General features: G+C 32.6%; 1 protein-coding gene across 6 annotated transcripts in view; it reads left to right on the forward strand.

Annotated features, from left to right (window-relative positions):
* Positions 1-1333: 1333 nt before the first annotated feature.
* Positions 1334-15081, forward strand: part of LOC142324100 (uncharacterized) — a 363200-nt gene continuing 349452 nt past the window's right edge. For all 6 annotated transcript variants that reach the window (XM_075364751.1, XM_075364759.1, XM_075364778.1 and 3 more), the window contains exon 1: positions 1334-1679. In XM_075364751.1, coding sequence (XP_075220866.1) covers positions 1635-1679 — 45 coding nt within the window. In that variant the 5' untranslated portion in view covers positions 1334-1634. The remainder of the gene's footprint in view (positions 1680-15081) is intronic.

The raw sequence follows: 15081 nt of genomic DNA on the forward strand, positions 1-15081 counted from the left end.
TACACATATACACAAACAAAACTTCCTCTCCCACTTTCATATTCTTCTTCACTGCATGCACTTGCTCACACATATCCTTTTTTTATTACATGTAAACTTTGTAAAGGGAATTTTGTAAGCTATTTTTATACAATTTTTTTTAAGATTGTAGGGTATTTTACTTAATTATGTTTACAAATGACAAAGCTATTTTTTATTTCAGCTAAAATTATCTATGTTGTTTTTATATAATTTATAAGTTGACAAGTTGATAAGTTCTTGTAAAATGTGTTAGCATCCTTCTTGTAATTATGAACCATAATTATTTTCAGAGTGAAATATGTTATAAAATGTTTTTCTATATTTTCATAATACATATTCGGTAAATTGTGTATAAATAAATGTAAATAAGTAAACTCCTGTAAATGAAAAATTAACTGCTGAAAATTTTTTAAATAAAAAAAAAATATTATTATTTAATTTAAATTCAAAAATTTAATTAAAAAATAAACAACTTCTACTATTAAGTCAAAGTTACTCATTCATGTCAAGAACTATTTATCAAGTTTTGTTTATTTTTTTTCAATTGAGTCATTTTATTTTTTTCACTGATTAAGGCAAGGGTAAAAATATATGGCTTTTCAGAGATGTCTTCCTCTAAATGTGAACTTATAGCCTGACTTTTTCATGCAGGTCTTCAACTGAACAACTTACAAAAACTTCAGTTTGTTGAAGGGATTTTTTTTCTTTAATTCAAGTATCAAGTGACAAAATACAGTATACCACCGAATATTATCTTTGACACTGGTACAAATCACCGAATACTCTAACACTGGTATAAGTGTATACAAGGAAAACGTTTTCTACAGAAAAGCTGTCATTCAAAATACTTTCTTTGGTAAAGTTCACGGCTTAACAATATTAATGCAAGATTAATAGTGGGTACTGAAAGGCAGAACTATAAGTAAATTTTCAGGCACAACAGCAATTGTGTTCTAAATTCACCTGCACCATTTGTTACAACAATCAATAATTTTAGTAGTCATTCCTATACTGATGTGCTATTTAATATACCAGCTTACTTTTTGAACTAAAATAAATTATATATTTGTGAACACTGTTATGAAAATGTGTAAAATTATTAGATAAAATTATTTCATCAAAATTTAAAAGCACGAAAGCGATAGTCAGTATTTCGCTGTACTGTTGCTCGCATAAATTAAAACGAACTTAATGAAGTGACAACGATATTTTTATAAGAATAATTTGTAGGCTAAATTTAAATGAATCGATAGAAGATTGTAATCGATTGTGAAACGTACGGTAACGCAAAGCACCGAAGATTGTTGTTGAAGCAATATGTTTTGAAGAATAAGAACAAAAATTAAAGTTTAGGGAGAGCCAAAAATAAATTCTCAATTAATTTATTCTAATATTTGTGTTTTATCTAAAGAATGTTAATTAGGAAATAAAAGTGTTATAGTAACACGCAATTCTGTATATTAGTTTAAATGTATTCACTAATAAAATCGGAAGTTATAACCTAAGATATTGTGACGGTTATATACATGTAGGCTTCGCACAATTCAAATCCATCTTTTACTTTTCTGTTGATTGTAAGAAAGGGCAAATGATACTCATTTGTGGGGAGTGCTATGGATCAAGAACGAGAAAAGAAACTGCAATGTGATAGAGCAAAGGTAAGTTTATGTTATAAAAGTTGTTTCGAAAGTACTATTTTGTGTGTAAATGTGGGTTAAGTTTATAGGGGTATTAAAAGTGTAAAATTATTTACAGACGTATCTAAATAATATACTAAGTTTTTGATTATTACTTAATAATCTAACGGTTGCTAAGAAAGAGAGTTAATTAGAACTTATATTTTTGCAGTGTCTTATTTTGAATTTAGTAACACCCTTGTAGAACATGGTCTGTGGCATATCTTTTGAAGTAGCTATGATTTACAGAACGTTTTTAGTGCATCTAGACAATTAAAAATAAAATTAAAAGCACTGCCATTAACTTCTTTATGTACAGCATGAGGAATCTGCATGACATATTTAATTTATAAAAAAAAATCTTTTTTTTTTACAATTCTGTTTAATGTTTAGGTACATAACTTCTTAGGATGGGCTGTGACTTATCTTTTTATAGTAGTGGCTCTGATAACTGTACTGAAATGCCTTTTTACCATAGAGTTATTACCAGAAGTTTTAATTGTTATTTGCCATTGATTTTGTGTATAAGAGTGTGTTGTAAGACCCACTTGAGTGTGTTAAATATTTTGCAGCTTTGTGTTCTTCAGGTGTTGAGTAGTCTGTAGATGACACTTCTAAAAGCTGATATTATATAGGTTGTTTGAGGTATTATGAATGAGAGTGTATGTCATTTTTGTTTTTGACTGTTTTAGTTTTTTTTTTTGTTAATGGTAAAGCCAAGAAAATTTGTTTGTTTATATTCACATTTGGCTGTAAAGTTTAATCTGTGGTGTTTTCTTTATGTATGCCAATATTGTTGCAATGATCATGCTTTTGTACAATATCGCCAATGTTACTGTGCCAGTGTATTATTTTATGAGCATATTTATTTGTTTTATGAGTTAGAAAACGTTTTCAGCTAGATGCTAGAAATAAGGAACCTATATTGGAAGGTCATCAAATAATATATAATATTTATTTTAGGATATAAAGTAATTTTATTTTGAAATGTTTAGTACAGTTATGATTTCTGAGATTTGGTTCTTGTGGTATTTGTATTCATATTTTTAAGAATGAAATTGTTGCTGCAAATTGCTGCTGGAATTCCAATGTACAAGTTTGTTATACAAAATGATAATAATACTTAAATTATGGGATATGTTGATGATTTTTATATTGTTTATGAGGTTTGTTTTAATGAGTTTATTTTTACTTTCTTCTCAAACACAGCTTGTATATCAGTCATAAAATGTGCAATATTAATGAATTTATCATTTCACTGCATATTGAAAAAAAAATTGAATCTTCTGTATTTAATGTGTTTCATCTTGTGGTTAAAAATAAATTCACTATTGTATAAGTATGCATTCATGTAATTATATTTTGTCATGTAGTATTATGTAAAGTATATTTCCTTTTGTAAGTCATAGTAATGTATGTTTATATTAATGTTGCCTCATTTGGTTTAGATAGATATTTAAATGCTAGCATATTTTGTGTTTGTTGATTTAAAATAGTAGTTATTGTGTTAATGTTATATTTATTCTTTTCTATTGTTAGCCAAGGCATGTTTTCACCACAAAAAAAGTTTATCTATGCTTGTTTGTATTGTGATGCTTGTCTTCCATGTTGAAAGGAAGATTCTGAGAAGTTAAAAATTTTCATTACAGGCTAAAATTTGCTTTTTTTCTGCATTGTAATCTGAACTAAAACTTCGTCAGTGAATTCTTTAAATCCGTCTGAAACTACTAGAGTCAGTATCTAATTTTTCACCTGCAAGCAAATTTCTTTATTGCTGTACTATTATTTTAATGATGTTAACTGATCTGAGGTAGTAATAAATTTACATTTTCCAGCCTTTGGTTTTCATGGAAAAATTTTGTTTAAGTTGTCTAGAAAGGGCCACTGAAGCATTTGTGTGGAGGCTTTCCATTGAAGCATTGATATTTTTAAATAGATCTCTCTACAACTTTTTTGTTGCCAATTATTGCTTTGTGATTGGCTTTCCATTTATCCTCTGTTGATTAAATTATTCAGGCACTGCTCAGATAAAAGGAGTTTGTTAATCTGTAAAACTCTTTATATATATTTTACCTTTTTTTAGATTTGCTTTTAAGATCTATTTGATGAGTATTTTGTAAAGCAAACATCTTGCTCTTTTTTCTTTACAATACATATATGTAATCTGCTATCCAATTCCTTATTGCACTGTTTTTTTCCTCATTGTCAGGTGTTTTTTATAGCTTTCACTTCTTTAGACAGAATGTTTCAAACACAAATGCAAACAAAAATCACTAAGGTTTCTAAAACCTCCACTTAGTTGGCCGCTTCTGAAAAAAAACCTCAACTCTCAGTTGAGCATGACAAATCTCATTGGTGTTCCCAGCTCTCTGTTTTCTGTTTAGCCTCCGGTAATTACCTTTCAGATAATACTTCAGAGGATGAATGAGCATGATGTGTATGAGTGTAAATGAAGTGTAGTCTTGTACAGTCTCAGTTCAACCATTCCTGAGATGTGTGGTTAATTGAAACCCAACCACCAAAGAACACCGGTATTCACGATCTAGTGTTCAAATCCGTGTAAAAATAACCGACTTCACCAGGACTTGAACGCTGAAACTCTTAACTTCCAAATCAGCTGATTTGGGAAGATGCGTTCACCACTAGACCAAGCCGGTGGGTGGTATTCCCAGCTAGATGACAATGATATAATGTTTAAATGAAGACAAAGGTTTGTCTTCAATATACATTACTCTTTTGTATTAAACAATTACTTGCATGTCCATACAGATTCTAAACTTTCATTCAATTTGAGATTCTTAAATACTTGTCACTTGAGTAGCAGTCATAGTCCTTGCAGACAGCCATGACCATGATGTTCAAAAACTGCTTTCAAAAAGATGGGATGATTATTACTTAGAAGAAAGCTATTTAAATATTCTAAAAATGATAACACTTGTTTTTTAAGGATAATTACTTGAGATTGGAATATCTGGTGCTAGGAAAAGAGAATGAATGATAGACTTGGAGCCAATCCTTTTATGATTTTTTTCATCTTATTCCATTTTAGCATTGAAATTTGTTTAATTGTTTAAAAGTAAAATATTTATATAGTTAATCCAAATTAATTTAATTTGACCCACTGTAAATGATCTTCCTTAGGCGCAAAGGATTTAGTCTGTGTGATTGTTAACAATAATCTGATTTATTAGTCGTATAACTAAGTTTTTGGAATTGACAGTTGATGAGGTTCTTAATTGGAAACCTTATTTAGAAAAGATATTACAAAAGGTATTGTAAGCTCGTTCTGTGTTTCGTACCTTACAGTATTTTATAAATTCTGAAAGAATTTTTGTATTGCTTTGTATATCTGTATTTGAATAACGGTGTAGTATTTTGGGGTTGTTCAAAAATACATTTAATTAATCATAAAATGTTCCAAATATTGATGGATGCTCTGTGAAGGGAATTATATTAAAAATAGAATATTAATTTTGGCATCCTTGTACATATAAGTCTGTTAATCTTTATCAGTTGTTTTGATTGAGCAGCATCACCTTATGGCAGTTCAAATATATTCTGCTCATTAGAGTTACTTAAATATCTACAGCATCCCTATATTGTTTCAGCAAGGTACATACTATTCCAGAATAAAATTATTATAAATAAAGTTAATAGATTACTGAAATATTTAAAGAACTTAATGAACATAAAACATTTCAGAAAATAAGTAAAATCATTTCTAGAAGTCGTGCTTTTTATGTTATAAATGAGTAGTTAATAATTTTGTTAAAAAATCCCTGCAGTACTAATTTGGCTGTCATTAAATAATTGGACATTATTTTTGTTTTATTATCATGTTATGGTGTTATTTGATTTATATTAAATTACTTTGTTTGTTATACTGTTAGATTTTGTATGTTTGTACCAACAATCTGATTGTAAAAATAATTAAAATAAATTGACACATTTGTCTCTGAAATTACATGTGAAATTTTTAAATTAAACTTTATAGCAGTATTTTGGTTATTATTAACACATGACACTCAGTTGACGGCCACACTGCTGTACGAGCAGAATCGTAGAATCAGGCAAATCGTATATGAGTACGATTTGAATGGTAAAATATTGTTGATCTTAAGAGTTTAAAGGTATGTGTGCTAGCAAAACATATAGACCCTTTTACAGGTTAGATTGAGAAGTTATGTATAAATGTTAAAAAAAGAAATCTAATGTTTACTTATTTTTTATGTACTTCCATCTAAGTTGGATCTATGATCCAATTTCTTTATGTTCAAAATGTGTTTTAGTAAAGAGCATGGATGCAAGTCATGTTTTATACCAGTTCAGATCTGCTGTTCACCTCCATCCATCACATTCCCAGTGTCACATTACAGTAACATAAATTCTCCCTGCTTATGTTCATTGTGTTATTGACATATAGAACTAATCTAAAATATCTTATAAACTGTACAGTTTTGAGGTTGTGGAGTTTGTTTATGAAATAAAATTTCACCATAATCTGGTATTATGCCTGTTGGCAGATCCCTTAAGCCACTGTTATCTCTATCCATTTCTTTCTGAAGCCTTTTCCTTCGTCCCTTGTAGTTTTCAAGCTTCTTCATCAATTAATTTCATTCATCCTTCTTCTTCCTAGCTTCCTTCTCCTTCTATTGACTCTTCCAGTGCACATGCCAAAATTCTACTTCCTCTGACCACATGTCCTAACCAGTTTCCTTTACATTTGTGTACTTCCTGCATAAGTGCTCTTAAATCATTAATGCTGTTCATTACTAACTCATTCCTCATTTATTAATCCATCTTATTTTGTCCTTCTTTCTCCATACCCACATCTCAAAAGCCTTAATTCAGTCAAAAGCAAGTGGGTAAGTTTCAATTTTTTTTCAATTATTCAAGCAACCAGCTTGTTTTTTTTTTTGGGGACACTTCAATTAGATTGAGCCTGCATGGTAAATTTTTCTTCTTTTTACTGAATGCTTCCTTTGCTATCATTGTCTTCTCTTTTATTTCCTTTACGCTCTTCCAGGCCTCTTGCCACCTTAGTACCCAAATATTTGTAATTTTTTAATATTCTTTTTCTTCCTTCACTTATCTTTACCTTTTAATTCTCTTTATTATTTCTTTTTGTTACTTTAGTTATTACTATATTTATTTTGATTCTTTAATTTTTTATTCCTTCCTCCAGGGCTGTTAAAAATCTTTGAAGCCCATGTGTGCCATCAGCTAGAATTACCATATCACCAGCAAATGTTATGCAACTTATTTTTTGTCATCCTACACATATTCCTTCTTCTCTTTCTTCTAATATATTCCTTACATCTTAAGTGAAATGGTGAACAGTGTTGGTGAGAGGCATCCTTGTTTACCACATTGACCTAGATCCACCCAGTCATATACCTTTATTGTTGCTGTATTTCTCATACGCAATTAAATCTTCTTTCTTTCTACTCTTTTCTCTTTAAGAATTTCTATCATTTTCTTCCATTTTACTTTAGGGAAGTGCCTTCTCTAAATTTACAAAAAACAGACTCATTTTTTTTTTCTCTCCAGGTATCTTTCTCCAGCTCTTATTTCTCTCCTTTCTTATTCTTATTTTTTATACCAACTTATTTCTTCCATTTTTTTAGAATTTCAGTTGCTACGCGTAGTAGCTATATTTGCCTATATATATATATATATATATATATATATATATATATATATATATCTCCAGTTGGGTATATTTCCCTCATAGTAACCTATTTCTTCCTCTAGTATTCTTACTATGGAATTTTTTTATTTTTATTCAGATCTCCTCACTGTTCTCATATTTTTCTTTTCTTAAATGTCTTAGCTTGTTTTTCTCCTATTGTTTCTTCATCCAATTTCTTCAATTTTCTAAGTTCCATTTCTTAACTACTTTTCTCTTCTTTAAAGCTATTCTCTAGACCATCATAAGTAGCATATGATCACTACTAATATCTGCACCTGGTAATCCATTGGCTCTCTTAACAGAATTCTTATACCTTTCATCTACTAACGTATGGTTTATCTAAAATGGTGCTTTGTCCCCAGGGATCCATGTGTATCTCTTGCTTTAATGGTTTTGAAACAAGTGTTATAATAATTTTTTTTGTTGATAAAATTGCACTACAGTAATATGTTTATTTTCCATTCTTTACCCCCTGAGCCAAATTTTTCTACCCCACTTCTTCACTTTCTCTGACCACAACATTCCATGCATCCATCAGTATCTTACAGCAGTCTTTTTCTGATTTTATTACATTTTCAATACTCTCATATATTTATCTCTTCATTATCTTCTTCATAATTCAGTGTTGGCATACATACTAACGAGGTCTGTATATAAAGTAATGAGACTAGTTTTATTGACAGCCAAAGTGGCAACACTGTAAAGTTACTAGTAAACGTATGGTTATATGAACACCAGATTTATATTAGGTATTAATATATTTAGCGAAACAAAAAATATTTTAACAAAATTTTATGCAACAAGTTTTTGTTGTGTTACAAAAATAAGTGATACTAATTATTAGCAACATTGTGCAATCAAGTTTTGTGTTAATGCTACTGAAACTTTTTCAAAATTAAAAAGGGTGAATGCTCTGTTACAATCCCAAGTTTTTAGGTAGTTTAATGCATTTTCAGGTAGCCGGGAATCAGTTGCAGATGATCCATGCTCTGGAAGACTGTTAACGTCAAAAAGTGACGACAAGTTGAGCAAATCAGAGACTTGATATGATACGATTCGTGATTAACTGTCAGAATGATTGCAGAACAATTGAATTTGAACCGTACCACAGTCCATCAAATTTTGACAAAAAAATTGGACATGAAATAGTTTGTGCAAAATTGGTCCCAAAAAAGCTCTCTGTGAACAGAAAAACAACAGGGTGGAAGCGTGCTGCGATCTTCTAGGGCAAATTGAAACTGATCCTCATGTTCTAAAAAATGTTATTACTGGTGATGAATCTTGGATATTTGAGTACGACCCAGAAACAAAATGCCAGAGCAAGGAGTGGCACACTTCAAACTCACCATGTTACTAAAAAGCAAAAATAACAAATCAAAAATCAAAATTATGCCAATTTGTTTCTTCAATAGTAATGGCATTTTCCATAAGGAGTTTTTGCCTGCAGGACAGACTGTAAATCAATATTTTTACTGAGAAATTCTTGAAAGACTGGAAAAGATTGCCTGCGTGAAACTGGCCATCAAAGACAACTGGGTGCTGTAACATGACAATGCACCTTGTCACACTGCACTCTCAATTAATGAGTTTTTGGCAAAGAAAAACATTCGTGTAGTTCCTCAACCACCTTATTCACCTGACTTGAGTCCCTGTGACTTTTTCCTGTTCACAACTTTAAAAAAACACCTCAAAGGACACCATTTTGGAACAGTAGAAAACATAAAATAAATGTAACCGACCATCTGAAGAATATTCCGGTTTCTGAGTTCCAATACTGCTATGAAGGTGGAAAAACCATTTGAAGCATTTCGTGGCTTCCCAAGGGAACTATTTCAAAGGTGATAGAGTCCATGTATAATTAGACTGTAAATAAAAAGTTTTTCTGAACCAGACTCATTACTTAATTTGCAGTCCTTGTATACTATAACTAAATCTTTTAGTAACATTCCAATCCTTAATGATGTTAATCAATCATTAATATAATATAGTTTCTGCACCCATTTTGGTACTTCATTCCTCATAATTATTGCCACTCCTTCCTTTCCTTTCTTTCTTCCAGAGTAGAATATTGTAACTTCGCCACTCTTTATTTCACCGTGTCCTTCCACCTTACTTCACTCAGTCCTAATATATCTATTTTATTTATCTTCATTTCCTTCATGAGATTCTCTGACTTTGTATTCTGTAACAAAGTCTTGAAATCCCAAGTTCATTTATGCAATCGAACCTTTAACTTCTTTTATTGTTTTTCTCAGAAATCCAAATGAGAAGCTATTTTTCAATTCCAGAACATTTAATTAAAAAAGACAGGATCATAGCATAATGCAAGGATCTTTAATACACTGGTTTATTGTTGCCTTCTAAATTTTAATTTTGTTCAATTCCTGAAGAATTTTCTCCACTTTTGTGAGTTTCCTATCCACAAGAAATGAGTACCCTGTATTCAACACTGTTCATTCCTCCTCTGAGGAGGCCATTGACACTTGTAATGAGTTTCTCCTTATACTAGTAGTAACTTGGCCCCTTCTTTTATTAGCCACTGGTATAAACTAACAGTTGTTAATATATACAGTCTTCCTGTCTCTACCACAAGGAGGTGAATAACAGTATTTTCCCTTCACTGAATCTCAAAATTTTAAAGGGTCTCTTCCTAGATTCTTTAGTGTTTTTAAGAGGAAAGTATAATTTACTATAAGGGTAATTCAAAAAGTAAAGGAAAATTATGATTTCCCTCCCAATAACATGTATGGCAGCAATGATTGTCATAACCTTTATCAGCCGTTCATTTAAAGTATTGTTTAAAAAACAATACTTCTGTTTAAAAGTACCTAAGCGACCTTCTGTTTAAAATGAGTGCTTGTTTGTCTGATTGCACCAAGGAAGAAATGCGAGCAGCAATACGTTTTCTCAGTTCAGAAGGGGTGAAACCGGCAGAGACTGTTCGTCGAGTGCAGCAGCAATATGGAGAGAGTTGTGCGAGTGGAAGCAAGATCTGCGAATGGATTGATCGCCTTAAAAAATGGTAAGATTTCGTTCTGTGATGAACAGCGGCAAGGTAGGCCTCCACTTCAAAGACTAATGATAATATTGAAGCGGTTAAACAAATGATTCTCGGTAATCGACGAATTACAGTTGATGACGTTGCAAGCGAGTTGAATATAAGCCACGGACCAGCATTTTCGATCATCCACGATTCTTTAAACTTTCGTAAAGTCTGTGCTCGCTGGGTTCCACGTCGATTGACCAGCATCCATAAAGAGAACGGTTCGAAAATTTCACATAAGCTTTTGAAACGTTATGAGGATGAAGAAGACTCATTTTTTAAGCGAATAATAACCGTTGATGAGACACGGGTCATTCATTTTGAACCCGAGAGTAAGGACCAAGTTTAATGTGGAAACATCCTTCATATTCCACAGCAAAAAAGTTCAAAACTCAGATGTCTGTAGGAAAGGTGATGATGACGATATTCTGGGATATGGAATATTCACTTTTAGTTTACTTAATACCTAAAGGTCAATCGGTAAGCAGTGACAACTACTGTGAGCTACTGCGTTTACTGAAGCAAAAAAATCAAATCCAAAAGACGTGGTAAACTTTCTAAAGACGTGATTTTGCTTCAGGATAACGCTTGTCCTCATACGGCCAAAAAAAAGTCCTTTAAAAAGTCCTTAGTCCTTTAAAAGTCTTTAAAAAAGTCCTTTATCTAGAAGTAGATCTCGGTTTTGAGGTGCTTGACCACTCTATATAGTCAGGACCTGGTTCCAAGCGATTTTCATCTTTTTGGCTAATTAAAAGAAATGTTGCGAGGGAATCATCGATTTAATGAGGCCATAGAAGCAGTGAAAAATTTGCTGCACACCAGACCGAAACCTTTCTTCTAGGAAAGGATTCAGAATCTCGTTAAAAGATGGACCAAGTACATAGAAGCAGGAGGGGATTATGTTGAAAAATAATGCATGTGTAACTTATGAGCGTACAAATAAATATCTTGATTCTTTGAATTTCACTTTACTTTTTGTCTTGCCCTCGTACTTTTAATTTTTTTTTTAGTTTAATATTAAAGTAACATGCTTAATGTCAGAAGATAATTTAATAAAATGACCTCATAGATATATTTCTGTTTGCGGGTACAAATGTCACTAGTTGAGTTTTGAAGTCGATCTTCTGTTTTAAGTAGACTAACATAACTAAATTTGCTTAAAAAAAAATTACATGTTGCTGTATAAATGAAACTATCATGGTATTTAATAAACGTTTTATTGATGATTCTAGCTGCTATCTCCTGAGTGATTTTACAAACATTAATAGTCGTATTGAAGGGCACGTTAATTAATTTTTTATGTAAATTTTTTTATAATTTTAAACTGCAGTAGGGCTTCTCTTCACCGAAATAATTGGGGTGTTGCCAGCTCGGATAACGGTATCCGTGGTTAACAGAAACCTTAAGTTTCGTTCTTGAATTCAGGCAACAAACGATATAATAACGAATCGGTAGCAGAATAAGCCACGAATTAAAATTTATTATAACAATATTATTTTTATTTTATTTTACTGTATTTATTATTCTATAATAAAGTCAGTAGTCATTAATCTCTCTCGCATCGACTCGCATAAACTTTCTTAGTTTGATTTTTTAACAGAAAAGTCTGTCACCTTCCTTTGTCTTAACTGAGTAACACGGCCATGGCGATCACACGGCCATGGCGATCACGGTGGTTTGTACCACCGATAAGTCAAGTAAAGGAACATAGTCTTATTTAATTAAAAAGTTCGCTCTTTACTAATTTTAAAGCCGTGTGCAGACGCTTCTTCCCTTGATCATAGTATTTTCGATGTCAGCGTTCTAAAATTTAATACTTTCTCATCTGCGCTGTATACTTATTTTGGTCGCAGATATTCTGACTGAAGAAGAGCAGTACATTTTTTGATAAAATTAGCTGCGTTGTCAGTATCGGCAGATTATTTTTCCCTGATACGGCTAATTTTCTTATGCCGTGACGATTTCTAAATTTCTCCAGCCAGGCTTTTTCAGGCAGAAAGTGAAGTGTATCCGAACCGTTCAATTATTTTGTTAAGTTGAATAGCTTTTTCTTGTAAAATAGGGCTAGATACTGGTATCCCGAAGGTTCTCTGTTGCTTGAACCGCAGAGTAACATCATCTGTGGTTTCTTCAATAGATTGTTTCTTCAGTAGATTGTTTATTTAAAACTTTTCGGGCACTTTTGAACAGTATTCTTCAATTTCTTTTTTGTATAATTTCCAATCGCTGACTGTTGTTTCTCTGACACCAAACGCCTAAGTAATTTTTTAAATCGATTCTCCGGCATTTAAGCTTTTAGTTGCTTCTGATTTTTGTCTATTGACACTACCACCCGTTTACGTTTTGTATTAGTAATTCAAAACGTAGCAATTAGTTGTAGCAAAGGCTACAACTAATGTTTAGTTTAACCTTTGCTAAAGCTAACCATTAAAACAATAACCACTACAGCTACTGTATTAGAGTACAGCAGATACACACTCACACACAAAATATAGACCGATTTTTACGCATATAGTAGACAACAGAAAATTTGTTGTCCTGCTTTACTGCTACACGCTATAAATAGGCAATACTAGTTATTGTGCAATAGTAATTATGTACAACGAATAATATTCAGTAATAGGCTATAATGAAATTCGTACATGGAGTAAATAGCATCTCGGTTAATTTTTTTATTTTAGTTTTATTGTACTTCAGACTTTTTGTACCTGAGGCTATTTATGAATTTAACGAATGATTTGTAGCATAGAGAAAAGATGCCGTGCCTGAGCGGGATTCAAACTCGCAACCGCCGCTTCGGATGAAAGACCGAGACGATATTTGACCCGGCGGCCGGTCATCTCGGTTAAGGGAGGCCCTACTGTAGTTTAATTTCTAGTTTTAAGTACTCTAGTGTAATTTCATTCAAATGATTCTTTATTCGCTTGACTTCATACGATTTTTTGCTAGTGTCAGTTGTATAAATTGTAACTGTGGCCGGTTAATTGGTATAAATTAATTGTCCTTGTAAATATAAATAAGTTATTATATTACATCAGCATCATCATTATGTTATTTAATTTTGGTAGGTTGCTTAGGCTGTTGTTTACTTCATTTGTTTCAGCAAATGGAATCTGAAGGATATATCATGTTGTACTTGTATATCATGCATATAAGTAATTCAAGGTTTCCAAAAAACTGTAATTTGAGCAAATGATGCAAATTACAGATCTACATAAAGTGTACAGTGTTTTTCCGCAACTGTATTTTACACACCACTAATATCCGCTCTGTTATTAATAAAGTAATTGCATCAACTTGTTTCTGTTAATGTACATGTAATATAAATTAAATTAATTTTTAAGTGTTGTAACATATTTTTAGGTATAAGAGAACGAACCCACCGGGTTGGTCTAGTGGTGAACGCGTCTTCCCAAATCAGCTGATTTTGAAGTCGAGAATTCCAGCGTTCAAGTTCTAGTAAAGCCAGTTATTTTTACACGGATTTGAATACTATAGATCGTGGATACCGGTGTTCTTTGGTGGTTGGGTTTCAATTAACCACACATCTCAGGAATGGTCGAACTGAGAATGTACAAGACTACATCATTTACACTCATACATATCACCCTCATACCCCGACGGGGAGTCTTATTCTTTAAGACTTTGGGGGTTGGCGTCCCCACGGGCCTAGCCTCCGCAGCTTTTCTTCCCACTATACAATGAGCTGCGGAACATTTTACATTTTACACATATACTACACCAAGAACACTACATAAATTACAACATACACACATACACAATTACACAACAACAACCTACACTGATATTTCTTCCATTTACACTCGGTGGTGTTGCGACATCTTACGAAACGCAACCGTAACCCAAGGTGGGAACAAATCGTGCCGATGGGTGAATGGCTCTACGTAATGAGTCTCGAACGATGTCCTCTGGGCACCAGGGCGAACCCAGTTGTATTTAGCTCTAGCTCCAGTACGCGTGCGCTCTGCTGGAGTGGTCCATTTTTCGCCGGTACTCGTGGGACCAAAATTTCAGTTCCAATAATAAACACTATGATGGTTGGTGGTCCATCTGAAAAAACCACCAATTTAAGTCTTGCGAAGAGACCTCGATCAGCTTCGTCTGACGAGGATAAAAGTCCTACTGAACAGAATTTCTTAAAATCAAAATATAAAAATATCAGATTCATTGTACTCAGAAATAGTCAGGAAGGTGGCTCCCTTCAAAAGGTCTCACCGTTTTTAATAAACAAAACCATAACAGGTGCAAGTGGCTCCCCGAAGAATATCAGGAAATTACGCGACGGATCGATTCTGGTTGAAACATTCAACGATGAGCAGAGTCGATCTATCTTACGTCTCCGTAATATGGGTGGCATAAATATAAGCGCAGAATGCCACAAAACGCTAAATACGAGCCGGGGTGTAATTTTTTGTAGAGACCTTCTGGATATAGATATCTCTGAAATAGTTGACGAGCTGTGCCACCAAGATGTTGTTGAGGTGAAACGTATAATGAAACGGCAGAACGGAACAGAAGAACCGACACCGTCTCTTATATTAACATTCAGTCTCCCTGTTCCACCAGAAAAGATCAAAGTGGGTTACCTCTCGGTTCGGGTACGACCATTCATACCCAACCCACGGCGA

Source organism: Lycorma delicatula, chromosome 1 (assembly GCF_047948215.1).
Source record: "Lycorma delicatula isolate Av1 chromosome 1, ASM4794821v1, whole genome shotgun sequence".
NCBI classification, from domain to species: domain Eukaryota; kingdom Metazoa; phylum Arthropoda; class Insecta; order Hemiptera; family Fulgoridae; genus Lycorma; species Lycorma delicatula.